We start from the raw sequence: 18,252 nt of genomic DNA, 5'->3' as shown, positions 1-18,252 counted from the left end.
TGAAGGGGTGTGGTTCTAAGCATAACTTTATATTATTCTTGTTAATCTGGAACTACGAGCGGAACCTATACAAAAAGTAGAATACCGAGATATTTCAGATGTTTATCATTTTAATAATTATTTATTATCCCTAATTTAAACTAGTTAATCTGTTATTAAGACTTCCAATTAAGTGATACTATATTTATTCGTGTAATAACATAATATTACTGTAGACCGGGACACATTTACGCGGATTTATTTTCAAAATTTTTAAAACTTTTTGGTTAGTTTTAATATATTTAAAATCTTTTAGGGTGATAATATAGTTATTAAGTATAATTTGTTATATATACGATTATCTTAACTTTTTATTTAACTGTGTAAAAAATGTTATATAGACCTAAATCGAGTGCATAAACATGCCCCGGGTACTGGGCGCTTTTACGCATATCATAGAATGGTACAATAAGGATAAAAAACTCGTAACTGAAAATTTCAGGAATTTTTTTATTGCTATTAAACAGAATCACACGTTTTCTTAAACTAATTAAAATAGTAGAAAAGTACAAAACTATTAAAAAAACTTACCGGCAGTAAACAGAAATCATCTTAAACCTACTCATTTTCATCATTTGAGTTGCAGCTAATGCACACAAAGAATAGTAGTATATTCTCAGCGGCACACTCATCGTGGGCCCATCTTAGACACTGGACCCGTTCTTACCACGTAGATTTCTTGTACGGCTTTTAAACAATAAATACATGGACAATTCTCATCATCTTCATCAGAACTTTCTTTCTTGTTCATCGTTCTCATTTTTAAGTGTTTTTCCCTTATCAACCTTCTCTTTTGGTGAACTTTTAGTGACTTTTGCGTCAGATGCATCACAATCAAACAACTGTTTTAATAACTTGTTCTTTTCATTTACTTGTAACTTTACGTTTTTAGCTTTTAAATGTAATTGCTCTTGTCTAAAGGATTCCTTGACTGGGGTATCAGTTAGGATTGCGGATTTCCTCTTCTTCTTCCTATTTCTGGACGCAAGCATTGGCCCAGCCTTTTGGAAAGGTCTTAGTTGTTCAGGAATTGGGTATATCTCCTGAGTTTGTGTAGAAGGAGCACATGCAGATGAATTTGGCAGCAGGCTTATAGATTCTTCAGGTACCCCATAGGATCTGCTCTGACTGGTAGAGGGTGTAGGATTATCATAAGGATTTGTAGCCCGTTTGTTGATGTTTGTGCTGGTCCGTCAGTTACATAGGATGACGTGAAATCAGAATTATAAAAAAAAAATGTATTCAATGGTGAGATCCCTATCGCTCTAAATCCAGCCATTATGTATACTGGAGTAGCGCCAGAGAGATAATTCATGGCAAAATTGAAAGTATATCGTGGATCGAAATAGGACGTTTGTTAGTGACCATCCATGTGTCGCATGCCGTATTAACATATTTTTTTAGAGGGCCGAAAACATTAGGAGGTTACAATTTGTGACTGCAGCGGGGCGGAAATGACAATAGTGTCAATTCATTGTTCTTAAAATAATCCAATACTGCTGCAGACGGGTGCGACTCATGATGATTTAGAATCAGGAGGCGTGGATTTGAGGTCAAACATCTGACGTGGGACACAAAGTGTTTGGCAAATTTAAAAAAATTTGTTTCAATCATCCACCCAGACGGATTGGCATTTCCTCTACAGCCAATAGGGCCAGTCCTTAAAAAGTGTTTTTTAAAGTGAACTCTAGGTGAACTATAAAGTACTACTTTAGAGTAGTGAACTCTAAAGTGAACGAAAAAAGGGGAAGTAAAAGTTCCAGCAGCGCTCACTGCGAGGAACACGGTTACAAAGAGTTTCTCTCTCGGCAAAAGTCGTTTTCCCAATTTGCCTGAAACCTTTACGCTCAATGACTCTGTCAGGCTTTTGCACTCTCGTTATTCCTGTTTTATCGTCGTTCCAAATAACAGCAGGACCTACTTTAATCTTTTACATGACGGTTATGAGGTTATCGAAAAATTCCGTTACATTAGTTTTGTTGAAACTTGTGGCGCGAGCTAAGCTCGTAGCTTGGGGAGACCTAATTGAGAGTTTGTTATGTCGTTTCAAAAAACCGGTAAGCCAATCTGGTCCTTCCATATCATTGTTGATCTTATGTTGAGGTATTTTCCTGTCACAAGCGAACGCATAAGTGTAGACGAACCGTTGCACTTCTTTGGGAGGATAGTCCAAAATATATACCCGAGGCTTTCAGGAGATATTCGACAAGTAAACTATTTTAGTCAGGTAGGAACACCTGCGCAGATAATCCCCCCAAAAAAATTACTTGCGTTCATAATTGTATGAAAAATGAATGTGTTAATAACATTCAAAATATCATTTTTTTATGTATCCTGCTCCTACCACCCTCCTACAACCACTATACCTAGTCCAACATACTCTTAATTTCCATACACCACCATACCTAATCGAAAAAATGGGGCTCCTTACCTGGTGATGTTTGGTGTATCGAAACGGGGACAGTTCTTCAGATGCCGCTGCCTCTTGTTGAGCCGGAAGGAGTGCTACTTCTTGGCCTGGTTCCTCCTATATCGCCGGTGCATCATCTTGGGACGGTGTCAACTCGGGATTTAAAGCGACCGCATGATCCAGTGCATCATCAACAGCCTGCAAAATCAGGATTTTTTTGTAATGCAGACCAAACACAGAAAGTAGTATGCAAAAATAAGTTATGTCACCTAAGTGTCAACAAATTGGGTCGCATTTATATTTGTTACAAATTTAACGTAATAACTATTTCAACAAACGCAATTAATTAATAATTTATCATATAATAAAACTCTTGGAGATTTAACTTATATTTTTAATAAATAGGATACTTATATTTTGATAAACTTTTAACTTTCATTTTCGTGTTCGTTGTTACTTTTCAAATCTTCTTCGCATAGGATTGCTCGTTTCTTACAGTAGTTGCCCAACGTTTTACCATTCAAGCCAACGACTTTGGCAGCTTTTCTTATCAAGCACTCTCCTCGCTTCACTTGAAGAGCGGCATTTTTCAATACTTGGAGATCAAGCTTGCATCTGTCGGTTTTATGCTTGTAGTTTCTCATCATCTGAAAAATACAAAGAACTCATGAGAAACTTCAGTTTACAAATCAGTTACAGAGTACTAGAGTTTAAAAAAGTATGTGAAAAATATGACAAACAATTTGACTGAACAATATTATATACACAGTAGTCACACAATATGCAGGGGCACGTTTACGCACTGCGTAAACGTGCCTCAACAGAACTACGTAAACGTGCCCCATCGCCATCTATGATATATGTTTGAAAATACAGCAGTAAATTTTACGCTTTTAAATCATACAAAGTCATCTTCTAAAGAGGCATAATCTTCTGTAAATGAGTATATATTTGTATATTCTTAATTTACATTTGTCATAACAAAATTCACTCACCTTGCACAAAACAACAAAAATGCTTTTCACAGCGAGACCGTTACTCTCAACTGGCGGTGTAGAGTTTGGGAGAGCCTCCGTTACGCTGCATCACTTGGCTGCCTGACTGATGGCGCTATATTTCACTAGTTCCCGAGAAAAGTGCTTTATATAAATGTGCCCCGGTCTACCGTATAATTACTTCGGCTGTATGTTTTTTATCATCTTGAATATTTTTATGGAAAATTTTTCCGAAGAAAGAAAGAATTGAATAGCAAATTACATTTTTAGTCGATTAAAAAGTAAAATTTTAATACACGTATATATTATTTGTACAACCTAGATGTGTAACTGAATAAAATATTAAAAGACTTAAACAAATTAAAAGGGAAATTTTTTACAGAGTTTGTGTTTAGTAACATTTTAATAAAATTTTTAACGAAAAAATATTAATTTACTGTACCGAAGTACAAATTAACGCGTACAAAATGGTACGTACACGTTTATTAAATGTTACCGTAAACATGTAATCATATGTTTTTAAGTGTTGTACAAGAACACTGATTTTGCAGTAAACGTCACCTTACGTCACGTGACGTGACATGTTTTTTATAGTGTATAATTTGTTTTCAATACCAATGAACATATATTTGTATTTTTGTAGATCTATCGTACTGTTTTAATAAATATTAAAAAGTAATAATTTCGACAATTTTATCTCACTCAAATTTTAGAATTGTCATTTTTCCCACGATTAAAAATAAAAAAACAGTATTTTTATTAGTCTATAGAAATGATTTTTTTGCATATAAACCCGATCTTCGCAAAAATATTCACTTCTTTTTTTTTTTTTTATAATTTTGTTCGATTGAAAATTCTTCGTATTTTTAGGTGACATCGATGAATAAAATTTTTATTTTAGAGATGAATCAATTTGTTGTTGATAATATTTAAAAAAAAAATAATATCCACAAACTCACCATGTTGGTCTAGTGGTGAACGCGTCTTCGCAAATCAACTGATTTCAAAGTCGACCGTTCTAACGTTCAAATCCTAGTAAAGGCAGTTACTTTATACGGATTTGAATACTAGATCGTGGATACCGGTGTTCTTTGTGGTTGGATTTAAATTAACCACACATCTCAGAAATGGTCAAACTGAGACTGCTGTACAAGACTACACTTCACTTACACTCATACATATACTCCCCTGAAGTAATACCTGACGGTGATTCCCGGAGGCTAAACAGGAAAACAAAATTTCCCAAATAAATAATAATCAATGCATATATATATATTTCGTTGAATAATCAAAGAACTTTCTGAAATATCAGAAATTTTTTCTTAATAACCAAATTTCGATTTTAAATAGCAAAATTAGACCTATAAGTTACCTAAAATATATACATTTAAATTAACTTACCTAAAAGCTGGCCGGTCTGGGCTATATGCATTCAAATACCTCAATTACATAAAGAGGATAGATTGATTAGACGGAAAGATTTTCACGTATTTTATATAAAATAAAATGAAACTATATAATACTAAATAATTATTCAAATCTAAAATAAAATAATGAATCGCGTGTCCTTCAGATGTCTTAAAGATATACGCATTGATATTAGAGGTATTTAAAGGCACAAATGTAGACAATACTGGATGCATAAACTTCTAGTTAGGTAGATGATAAGCAAGACATTTTAACAAATTATATAAAATCAATCCAAAAGAACTGACACGAGTAAATATCTATAAATACGTTCCTCCACAAGGACACCTCATTAGCACTTCCCGTACTAAACTCCTAATATCCTAATGAGGAGATTGTGGATTATCTGAACAGCTTTTTACCAATTAAAATATTATAGTGTGTAAAAATGTGTAATACTTCAACTCGTTTAACTGTTTGTTGGTAGTTTATTAAAATAGTAAACTAAATATTTTTTTTAGAAATAGTCTTCATGAAATAATAGCAATTCAAAATTTAAACATTGCATACAAGATTTTTAACTGTTTTTTAACAGAAATAGATAATTTTCGGAATTTATAATGTAGATTTTTTTTAATACCGGTTTATAATTATCCTGGTAATTAGATCATGTAATGAATCTCCTTTAAGAAAATTTGTTTGAAAAGTGAAAGTTTATACAACCGTTTAATTATTCAGATGCCATTAATAAAATAATTTTCTCTGTTATTTATAATCCCAGAGAAGCTAATAATAATGCCAATATTAATACATTTTAAGTAAAATCAGAATGAAAAGATTTAAATATCAGTGAAACACTCTCCCGTGTGAACATGCTGGAATGGAATTGGTTTATTTGTTGGAAGTAAGTGGCCGATCAGATATACTCTTTTGAAAAATACGAAATAATATGTATATCATACAATGTTAGAGTCGCTGGCAAACTCTGAAGGAATATTTTTAATTACAATAAATTAAATTAAACTTCAAATATTACGTTTAATTAATTTATACTTACTTCATTATATAAAAAAAGCCTAAAAATCATTTTCATCTTCACGCACATTCAAATTCTGTAACCGGTGGAAAATCTTGATTTCGCAGGTGGTAGTAATTACCGGTCTCCGTGGCGCGAGTGGTAGCGTCTCGGCCTTTCATCCGGAGATCCCGAGTTCGAATCTCGGTCAGGCATGGCATTTTCACACGCTACAAATCATTCATCTCATCCTCTGAAGCAATACCTAACGTTGGTGCCGGAGGTAAAAAAAAAAAAGGTAGTAGTAGTAATCGGCTGATAAAATTACTATTCGGTTGCGATTAAGTTCATGTTTATATCTGTATTGATAATAATGGCATTTAAGTTTATTAAAAAGAATGAGATTTTATACTTCAGTCTCGGTGAAAAATAATACGAATCAGTAAAAAATTTCACGCAAGATTTCCTAATCCTCTATTATCAATTTTATTTCATTCCTTGCGATTGTTTTTTTCTTCTGGAAAATAGTCAAACACATGGAATTTTATTCAGATACAAATGACCTATACCATCTCAAACTGTCAAATAAAACCTCGGTTAATTTTAGGAATCGGGATACACTTTAATCGAATAAAAATAGTGGATAAATTCTGTTAAAAATTCAGAAAGACAGAAGAAAGAAACTTTTGAACAACTTTCCTCCCATGTTTATTTAATAAATAAGTTATAACTAAAAACATTTGTTTAAACTATCTTTGTTAATTGGTCTATTAAAAATTGGGAAAACTGACATTTAAGCCACTAGGTGTATTACAATTTTCCTAAGGATCATCTTCTAATCACTGAAGTGCAACCGATTCATAAAAAAGGGAGTAGAAATAATTGTGAAAATTATAAAGGTATAACTTTATTAAACTCAGCATATAATACTTATTTAACGTCATTACAGCCAGAGTATAGATAATTTCTTTGGTTCGATTATCGAAGGGACAAAGAGGTTGTAGATGGGGAAGATCATGTATGGACAACGTTTTTAGTTTGCAACAGACAATTGAGAAAAGACAGGAATTTCAATTACAAACTCATATCGCTTTCGTTGACTTGAAGAAGACTTTTGATTATGTGAACGTAGGTTTATTGCGACAAAATTAGAAATTAAAGGCTTACCTATCCGTCTGGTTAAGGTTATTAAGAGCTTGTATAATGAAACAGCAATAAGAGTTACTAAAGAAACCAAATTTTAATCGCTAATTTACGGGTATCACAAGTACGATCTTTATTGCCCGTATTATTTAATCTTTATTAAGATCATTTAATTTTTATATGGAGAAGACAAGCATCAGTTGGTGCGACATTAGGTAATAATTGTTTTGAATCATCTACTACTTGCTGACGATATGGTCATCCTTTCAGAAACTGAAGACGAGTTATAAATGAGTTTGTTTAGGTTTAAAAAGACCGCTGTGGATTTTAACCGTAATTTTTTGTAAAACGGAAATAATAACAATCAAGGGAAAAAAAGGTTAGAAGTAAGATGGTATTAAACGAAGTAATCCTTGAACAGACTCGATCCTTTACCTATCCGAGCTGTTGTTTAACTTTCGATCAAGACAATGATGTAGAAAACAACTTGAATAAATTTCGAACAATGTATGGAACTATTCTGAAGAATTTCAGAAATAAGGCTAGCATCGAAAACCAGTTAAAAGTTTATAGAATAATGGCAGTGTCAATTTTAATTTATGGATGTGTAGCCCGAGTGATGAAATCTCGAGATTGCAGTAGGATCCAAAGAGCAGTGATGAGTTTTTTAAGAGGATTGCAAGATTTAGTCCCACTAATATGAAAGAAGCTGGAATCCCGAAAGGAGCTCGAGTTTATTCTCCTTGTCAAAGATGTGATAGACGAAAATATGGAGTCGATTGGGCAAAGACAAACCAGTGTAGGAAATGATGGTGATCACCATTTTTAAGTAAATACGCAAACTTTCAGTCGATTAATGTTAATTCGAATAATAGTTAAATAAATTTTAGTTTTTACGTATAGCGTATAATTTGAGGTTTCATATTTTTAGTTAAAAATGCAAAAATAATACTTTATAGAAGAGTTGCAGATTTTATTAAATTAATATTTTTTTAGAAATTTTTCTTTAGTAAATAATAATTACACGATTTTTACTAAACATCTTACTAATATCAATATTGTGGAGTCGACAGTAAAAATGTTATATTTTTCATAAAAATTGAAATGTAGGAAATTCTGTAGACTTTAACGTTAGCTATTATAGTTCTTTCTCTTTTATTTAATGAATTTAGATATTAAACATTTCTCGCTTTTTTTTTACTGAACAACGCCAGTCCATTTTGTTGGAATTTAATTTTTGTGTATGGAGTGTTTATCCGATAATAATTAACGAATGTCTGAAAGTATATTTCGATGAAACTTATGTGGATTTTCTCTTAAATATTGGAAAGAAATAATTTCATTTGAGGACCGAACTCGGCCTAAAAATTTTTACTTTTTGCAAACATAAATGTTTGGCTTAATTTCACTGAAAAAAAAATTCGTAATGAAAATTAAAGATACTGAATTTCTAGAATCTTTTTTTCTTATAAAAAATTTCGAAAATATTTCTTTTTGTTAGTGTGAGTACTTACCTACTGTTTACGGAACTATTACAACAAAGGACGTGAGATGAATACTACATTCTATTTTTAAAAAACCCAGTGAAAATTTAAGAAAGAACTTCCATTATTAAATTTACTGCTATGAAAGCGCTGTATTTATTAAAAATTAATGTTATTTCAAAGAAAAAAGTGAGAGGGGTGGCTTCAGTTAGATGTGTCCAATGAAGTTGGAGGTGGAAGAAGTTAAAAGGTGGGGCTGAAAGAGACGTTAAGAAAAATCTTAAAGTAATCTTTTAACTGCTTCTTAGGTAGAGATCTTGTTTCCGATAAATATAATTTTTTTCTTCTGAGTTGATAACCTAAATCGTTACTTTATTTTTATACTTTTTATAATCTTTTATGTGCAGAATATTTTTTTATCATATATTAATAATTGTATCTAAATAAATTTCTTTAATGCGATACTAAACACAGATAAAGGGTGAAATGAATTTGAAATATTTCCATTTCATCTGAATTCGTGGTATTAAAAAAAATTAAAACGTTATTTTTAGTTATTCGTATTTAAGTTAAAACAAAATTGTCCTCATACATGTAAAATAACTTAATATATTTTCTTATGAAAAATGTATTGAGTCATACTTTTACAAATTACTGATCGTGGATCAGTATTTGTTACAGCTACAAATTTATAATAAAACAAATATAAGCTTTGCCTGGTGTTGATATTGTTGATTATATGAAAAATCCCAATAGCACTTTGATAATTTTGCAATTTAGATTAGAGACTTTAGTATTTGTTACTACAATGTATTCTCTCTCAGGAGCCTCAGCTCCTACCATTTTAAATTTAGATTATGAATAAGCAAATTAATAGCGTAATGCATAAGTTTACAGTATAAATTGTGTCTACAACAAATTGGAACACATTAACAAACGTGAACTCGGAAATTTACTTAAAACAAAAAAGGGAAAAATTTACAAGTATTTCAATTATTATTTTCTAATCGGAAATAAATAATGTATGAGAAAAATATTTTTCAGTTTTTTCTCAGTATATTACCGATTAAAATAATATTACCTATACTTATAATGTTGTAGTTATATTAAAATTTAAAAAAATGCTTTTACTTATTTTTAAATAAAATATTTCGTAAATCACTTTATAATTTCATGGAATCTAAAATATAATTTTATTGTATTTTATGTCAATTTATTCTTCGAGGCTTGGATTAAATTTTTTTTAAATCTTTAAAATTTAGCTATGTATTTTCATAGAATTATTATTATTTATTTTATTAATGAAATCATTGAAAATGTTTTATTACTTATTGATATTTTTAGTGGAAGTTTTCCAAGTGTTGAGAATTATGTGCCGAATATTTCAATGTATATTGTCGAAATACCGTAACATATATAAACGGATCATAGGTTTTTACACGACTGCCCATAAAAGAGTCATGTATCTGGGGTGTATGTATGTATGTTTGTTCCACAGTAGCAGCTCAACGGCCGAACCGATTTAGATTAATTACCCCGCGTTGTCATAAACATCCTATTTTGTAAGAACGCTTGTTCACTGATGCAGGATTGTGGTACATAAAAGTTATTACTTTAATTTTTTTTTTTTACAAATACAAACTCATCCACTTTGTATTAGTAATTATGCTGTACACTTTTTTTTTATTATTAAAAAGAGCATACCAGTTTTTTCTTGGTAAAAGTTAATTAAAAAAAAAACCATTCCTGACCGAAATATTTATTTGTTGAAAAATTAATAGCAAAACCATCAGTTCAAAATCACTCTAGGCAAGAACACTGAAAAAAAAAAAAAATGGTTTTTAATGAATTAATAGAGCATACTTTTAAAATATTTTTGTGCATAACGTGTAGACGTGAAAGCAGGTTCGGTTAAAAAAAGTAGTTTTCATTTTTTTGTAGAAAAATTTAAGTAATGGCATGAAAAACAAAGGTTAACAAAATAGTAACTGGGGATTAAATTGACATCAACCTCAGTTTTTTAACATTTTTGTGAAGGAAATTTAGTTCAAAATTTATCGGTAAAGATGTTGCGTTCCAGGTACAATCACTGAAGTCGAGTGGAAGCTTGTGTTGCGGTCGGAGGTATTGTTGTGCGCTCTGTCTTATACTGTTTTTTTCGGATCAACGGTTTTTATATCTGATTTTTGGAATTGGGAATCGACGGTGGAAAATTTTCGGAAGTGTTTTAATATAATTTGGTGATTTTTGGTTGCGGACTGACCTTTTTATTGAATTTTTTATCTGAGTAGCCTTATTGCTATTGGCAATAAGGTTCATAGTTGACTGCTGGTCGCAGTGGTTAGTGTGAGTTAGTAGTGGTGTACCTTGAGTTGTTTTCAATTCGGGTGTAGCTTATCTGTAGTGGATGGCATAGACAATTGTAACTGTCGATAATATTGTTTATTATTTTTCAAATGATAAACTTTTGATATTGGAATTAATTTAATTAATTTCGGTTGTTGTTATCTCTTGATAAGATAGACTGCTGTAGCTTAATTTATCAAGCTATCATTTATATATATAATTTTTTTTTGGACCCGGAATTGTCCCCGTAGTCTGATAGTGGAAGTATGAGGCGCAGAGGTTCGCTCCCTTAGAGGAAACGTCGCTCAAAGTAGTAGTCAACAGAGGGTGGTGCCTATCAAGAAATTAGAGGGCAAATGCAAGAAGAGACCACGCAAAGAGTCATCAGAAGAAGAGGAGGAGCTACCAGATACTTTGGGTAGCCTAATTTATCAAGTGGGACACACGCTGGCTTCTCTAAAACAACATATGGGGGCTGGACTTAGCAAATACATGTCGAGGTCGAGGTCAAATGACTGCTGACTGTCGAGAACCGAAGCAGTGCCTCGACTGCAGAAGCAGAGAACATAGGACTGGAGCTTGGCAATGCAAGAAAGACCAACGTGTATAGAACATTATTTGCTAATGTGAACAGGAGTATCCTCGCTCATGATCTAATTGCACGAGTCGTCGTCGAGAGAGGAGTTATTTTCCTTGCAGTTGCCGAGCCGAATAGATACGAGGCAGCCAAGTCATGCTGGATCGCTGATACTCAGGGGCATGTTGCTGTTATGGTCATAAATCATAATATTCACTAGAGACTCAGGTTTACGGGTAGAGGCGTGGTGGCATTGGAGAATGAGACCATCATGATAGTGGGTGTATATGTGTCACCCAACATAGAGCTTGCGGAATTTACTCGCTTCGTAGATATCTTACAGGGATTAATTACTAATTCACCGAAGAGATTAGTTATGTTGGGTGACTTTAATAGTAAAATGGTGATGGCTGGTAGTAGTTACACGAACAGGAGAGGACAGATCCTGGCGGACCTGCTTGAGACTACTGGCTCTCATTGTATAAACGACGGCACACCCACTTATGTAGCAAGAGGCCACCAGTCGGTGCTGGATTTGACCATCCTGGATAATAGATGGAAAAGTGAACTATATGACTGGATGGTCCTCCTTGACGATATAGATAGTGATCACCGCGCAACGATACTAGACCTGAAAGATGCGAATTTTGAGCGAGTGGAGTGTCCTCCCCTACCAAGTTTTTCAGCGGAACAAATTGAACTAATAGTCAATAGAACAGCTGATAGACTAAAAGATAGGCAGCAGCAGACTCCTGAAGCTTTATCAAATATAATTAAACAAGAGATAGATAGAGTGGCAAGTAATGCTGCAAGGAGACGTAATGTATATTGGTGGACGACCGAGATCGGGAATATGAGACAAGAGCTCCAGTCCCTTAGGAGAAGAAAACAGAGACTTCTCAGAAATGGTAGGGAAGATTACAGGATATAGCAAGAAGGTATATTGAAACTAGAAGTGCCCTTAACAGAGCAATTAAGAAAAGGAAAAGAAAGTGCTGGAATAATCTCTGCAGTGAGCTCGATACTGACCCATGGGGCCAAGCTTATCGTATAGTAACTAAGAAATTCGGCAGACGATTACCTATTTTGGATAAGGCTAATGCTGAAATGCATGTGGCGAGACTGTTCCCTAGCATGATAGCCGATGATAGTGTACCCACACCATGTGAGAGCAGAAGATTTACTATAGATGAACTGCAACTAGCGGCCAAAAGTCTGGCTTTAAAGAAGAGCCCTGGACCGGATAGAATCCCTGCAGCGGTGATCAAAGGTTTAATCCAGAAGACTCCCTGGGAAGTATTAGAGGTTGCCAGTTACGGTTTGGAGAGAAGAGTTTTCCCCGCGTGTTGGAAAGAGGCCAGGGTGGTGCTCCTTCCTAAAGGTGCACCCATGGAGGAGGACGCCACTTACAGACCCCTGAGTCTATTGAATACCATGGGGAAACTCGTGGAAAAAATGCTGGCGGGCCGTATTATTCAGGAACTAGAACAGGGAGTCGGGATTAGCCCAAACCAGTATGGTTTCCGTCGGGGGCGGTCCACTGTGAAGGCCATCTGTGGGATTTCGGACTGGGCTAATGAAGTCAGAAGAGGCACATGGCGCACAAGACGCATTCCATTAATGATTTCACTTGATATAAAGAATGCCTTTGGCTCAATCAGTTGGAGTCACATAAACAGGGCAATGGCCACAAAGGGATTGAGCCCTTATATATGTAGGCAAATTGAGGACTATCTTTCCGATAGAAGATGTTTGATTGAAGCCCAGGAAGGAAGAATTCATTTTGAGATGCAAAGTGGGGTGCCACAGGGATCGGTCCTGGGGCCGCTGCTATGGTTGCTAGTTATAGATGATCTTCTGCACAGAATGTTCCCTGCTGGAGTTGAGGTTTTGGCATATGCAGATGATTTCGCTATACTAGTTGAGGGTAGGACGGTAATTGAGGTCCAAGAGAGGTCGAACGCGGCCACTCAGATCATTAATGAGTGGATGATTTCTAGGGGTCTGCAGTTGTCATTAGAAAAATGTAGGTGTATCGCCTTCACTGGAAGAAGAGTACTGGATCCTATTACTATTTTCATCAATGGTAAAGTTATAGAAGAGGTGCATAGTTTGAAATACTTAGGAGTTACCTTCCAGAGGAATTGTAGATACACTGACCATATAAGTAACATATGAAGGAAGGCCTGAAGCAGTGGTAAAGAGTCTTAACATTATAATGGCAACGCAGAATGGCCCCAGAGCATCAAAACGCAGATTGTTAGTGTCAACGATAGTATCCTCGTTGATGTATGCTGTTCCCGCATGGTGTCACGCTATAGATATCAGGCGTAACAAGGAGAAGTTAGCGAGGGTGCATAGGAAAGGGCTCCTAGGTGTGGTGGCCGCGTATAGGACAGTGTCCTATGAAGCCCTTTGTGTTCTCGCCGGAGTACTGCCGATAGACCTCATCGCGAGATATAGAGTCGAAAGATCGAAGGGCAGAGCAGATCAAGAGGCCAAAGATGAAGTCAATACTACCTGGCAGGAGAGGTGAACTAATAGCGGTGTGGGTTGCTGGACAAGACAACTCATCCCGGAGATCGAACCATGGAACCATGGATAAGAAGAGGTTTTGGCGAGATGGATTACTTTTTAACGCAATTTTTCACCGGGCATGGCTCATTTAATAATTACTTAAATAAAGTAGGAAGGAGAACAGAGGCAATCTGCATGACTTGCGAGGAGATCGACGATGCAGAACATACTTTCTTCATATGTGAAAGATGGGCCGCCCTCAGATTGGACATGGCGATCGACGGGATGACTCCCGAAGCTATAGTACCTTTTATGACTAGTCGGGAATCCAACTGTTTTTGATTTAAGTTAGGAAAGGGAGGACAGCCTCAGCGGGGAGGGCCGGCATGCCGAGGTGTGTCGGTTCCAATGAGCCGCTGGGGACTCCTGGGGATATAGTTTAGGGAATAATAGAATAATAAAACACAAGATATAGAGAAAAGACCTCGACACCACGTCACGACACTCCAGGTATGGCGTGGTGTCTGAAAGGGGCATATAAAATAAAAGATTACTCTCAAAAAGAGCTACCGGTAGGCCGACCTGCCATGCCAGTATATAGCTGATAGGCGGGAAGGCCTATTTGAGTATAAAGACACTCCCCTGGGTGGAGTAATACCAACAAGTCGGTCCGGCCCAGGGGAGCTGAGAGAAAAAAAAAAAAAGGACAATCACTCAACCCACCGGGTTGGTCTAGTGGTGATCGCGTCTTCCCAAATCGGCTGATTTGGAAGTCGAGAGTTCCAGCGTTCAAGTTCTAGTAAAGCCAGTTATTTTTACGCGGACTTGAATACTAGATCGTGGATATTGGTGTTCTTTGGTGTTGGGTTTCAATTAACCACACATCTCAGAAATGGTCGAACTGAGTGTACAAGACCCTATTGCATTTACACTCATACATATCATCCTCATTCATCCTCTGAAGTATTATCTGAACGCTAGTTACCGGAGGCTAAACAGGAAAAAGAAAAAGAAAAGGTACAATCACTCACATGTAGTCTGTTGTAGCCAACCAGTAGGAGGAGTGAATTCTTCAGTTATTGATAATATTGATTTTAAAAGCTTATTAATATTAATCTTGAACAGGGACGTTACTGAAACGGGTTATATTACCAAATCTATAGATTGAAAAAAGTAGCTTAATACATCATAGATTATTAATAAGTACAAGTGAAGAACTCGCATGTAAATAATATATAGGTTGCAAGAAGAAAAAGAATATAAAAATTGATTTCTGTGACGTCCAAGAATTTATAACTAGATTCCTGTTCATTTCTTATGTACGTAAAAACTTAAATGATCTTACAAAATTGATTTAAGTAACTGCAATTATTGGGTAATAAAAGTTTTACTAACTAATAAATATTCATACGCAGAAAAATCGAACCCTCAATTACTACGTTATTTATCTACGCTTTAAAATTTCATTAACTACGAATGACTAAATTATATTGAAATTCGCGTTATAATTTATATTGATATAGCAATATCAATAATAACTCATAGTGATATAGCAAGTTATCCAAGACTCCTAGAATTTCTGAATCGTAGTGACAATTTTATTTATTTATTTTTATTTAATTATTTACCGATTTAAAGTTAGCTAAAAATGATGATATATTTTTGTAAAATAACGTATTCAGTCTTTTATGAGTCAAGTATTTTTGTGATATGTGAATGCTTTTGACGATTATTTTTTAAAATTACTTTATTTTAATTAATTAATTCAGTAATTAAATACGGGAAAAATACTTTATATGTATTTGAACGATATCACATATATCTTCTGATGAAATTGGATCTAATTTACACGATACTGATCTCGACCATAAGTAGACAGCCTGCAAAAAAAAATTTCAAGTATGGATATATTCTTCCGATATGGAAATTAGATTTAAAAGAGAGAGGTTTACAAATCTTAAGCAGTATGAACAACCTAGAAGGATCGCACAAAATAAATAAAACTGCTTAAATTAAATCAGATTTAACCAAACAAAGAAAAAATATATATTTCGAGAAAAAATTTTTTATAAATTTTCGTAACAGGTTTATTATTATTTTAGAAATTTCAATGTTGAATTTTAAAAAAAAAATTATACAACTTTATTAGAATTTTATTTTGTTTATTAGTTTTTGGGTTCTTATTATAATAAATACTTTTTCTTTGAGTACATAATCATACGCATTTTGTAAAGAAGGAAATCTACTGCCCGCTTGAAATTACTTAATTTATTTTTTATTTTTTGAGGCAAAATTAACGACTCAAACTAAATAATTATCAAGAGATTAACTTCTTGACGTTACGACTAAATAAAAATTCATTTCGGTCAAAACACTAAACGGTTTTTGTTCCAGGGACTTTTCCTGGAAAAGTATATTATTCAAACGTTCCAAGCAATTATTGCATTTTACTTAGAAAAAAAAAACGATAATTTATTTGTTTTTTCTCATAAAAGCGACAACATTACAGGAAAAGAGAAATGTGGGGAAACGATTTCAGAGGTAAAGAGAAAGAAACAAATGCTCTAAAACAAAGAGACACGTGCAATGAGAATTCTTATGGTTTTTTTTTAAATAATTAAAACCTTTGATATACATTGCATGTTCTTGGGATAATACAAAATAGTTTTTGTTCCAGGGACTTTTCCTGGAAAAGTATATTATTCAAACGTTTCAAGCAATTATTGCATTTTACTTAGAAAAAAAACGATAATTTATTTGTTTTTTCTCATAAAAGCGACAACATTACAGGAAAAGAGAAATGTGGGGAAACGATTTCAGAGGTAAAGAGAAAGAAACAAATGCTCTAAAACAAAGAGACACGTGCAATGAGAATTCTTATGGTTTTTTTTAAATAATTAAAACCTTTGATATACATTGCATGTTCTTGGGATAATACAAAATAGTTTTTGTTCCAGGGACTTTTCCTGGAAAAGTATATTATTCAAACGTTCCAAGCAATTATTGCATTTTACTTAGGAAAAAAAACGATAATTTATTTGTTTTTTCTCATAAAAGCGACAACATTACAGGAAAAGAGAAATGTGGGGAAACGATTTCAGAGGTAAAGAGAAAGAAACAAATGCTCTAAAACAAGGAGACACGTGCAATAAGAATTCTTATGGTTTTTTTTTAAATAATTAAAACCTGTGATACACATTGCATGTTCTTGGGGTAATACAAAATAGATTCTCTTGACTATATTCCTTTATCCTGATAAAATTTTTGTTTTATTTTTTATGTCCTGATATTATCTAAAGAAATTCTTTGGATTAGGTCATAATAATCTTAGTACGAGAATCACAGGAGGGCGCAAAATCTGGTAGCTGACATTCCTAGTGTAGAATCTCTACTTTTAAATTAAACTAAAACTAATTAAACATTTCAACAGCTGTAATGTCTACAGGTTTTACAAAAGCTACGTGCGTTCACATTATTAAGCACGCAATTCTTTTTCCTTTTGTATGCCACGTTTTAAGTGGCATACCTTTTGTTATTTTATTACACGTTTTAAGTTAAATAAGTTAATTATTATCTATTAATTAAAATTATTTTTTTTATAATTTACCATGAAACTATTACACTATGAAATAATTTGATTGTTATAATACTTTATATGCGCAACTATTGTCGAAGGCCTTATTATATCGCTTTTTTCAGAAATCAATGTTCAATAAAAAAAATAATAAATATATGGTGGGAATCTTTGTAAGTACAGCAAAACGTTGATCTTATAACTATCAAAACTGGCCTTCAATCTGAAGTACAAATTAGCATAATAAATCGCGTAAAATAAAAATAAAAACTGAATAAATTAATAAAGTATTAATCGTGTAATAAAAAATCAAGATAGAAACCTATGTTTTGAAATTAAATAAATAATTCCATATTTTAATTGAGCTTTTTTTAAGATATAGTATGTCTGTCGCAGTAACTGCGTCATAAGGGCAGATTTCCGGTTTTAGTTAAGAAAGAAAGAATATTACACTGCTGTAATGATTTTTGAAAATAATATTGACATTTTCGGTGTAGCCCGAATCTGATTTGACCAACAAAACTGATGTTTTGGGACCATTAGGAAACCAACTTGCACCTGGCTGTGTTATAAAAAATTTAATTTTGACTTTCTAACACGTCACCCTTCAAGTTACAATATGACAATCCTGAAAAACCTTGCAAACGTACTCAAAAGCCCAGTTTTTTTACCTTTAACACCGGTTCTTACAAACCGATTCTCTTGAAAATCAATAGGGCTCTATTTCCAATAGGTTTACATCACT

At 33.6% G+C, this 18,252-nt stretch overlaps 2 protein-coding genes and 1 pseudogene across 3 annotated transcripts in view; 2 read left to right on the top strand and 1 right to left on the bottom strand.

Moving 5' to 3' along the window:
- Positions 1-18,252, top strand: part of LOC142323567 (hexuronate transporter) — a 246,739-nt gene that overhangs the window by 150,817 nt on the left and 77,670 nt on the right. The window lies entirely within an intron of this gene.
- LOC142322646 (uncharacterized) lies at positions 598-3,361 on the bottom strand (annotated as a pseudogene).
- Positions 11,688-12,347, top strand: LOC142322644 (uncharacterized). The gene has a single exon (XM_075361724.1). The coding sequence runs from the start codon at positions 11,688-11,690 to the stop codon at positions 12,345-12,347; it is 660 nt and encodes a 219-aa protein (XP_075217839.1).

Source organism: Lycorma delicatula, chromosome 4 (genome assembly GCF_047948215.1).
Source record: "Lycorma delicatula isolate Av1 chromosome 4, ASM4794821v1, whole genome shotgun sequence".
In the NCBI taxonomy this organism is placed as follows: Eukaryota; Metazoa; Arthropoda; class Insecta; order Hemiptera; family Fulgoridae; genus Lycorma; species Lycorma delicatula.
Note: the sequence above shows the minus strand (reverse complement) of the source record. Positions and strands in the feature narration are given on the sequence as shown.

Excerpts from the sequence above, each read along its gene's own strand:
- LOC142322644 (XM_075361724.1), top strand. The coding sequence starts at position 11,688 with ATGATAGTGGGTGTATATGTGTCACCCAACATAGAGCTTGCGGAATTT.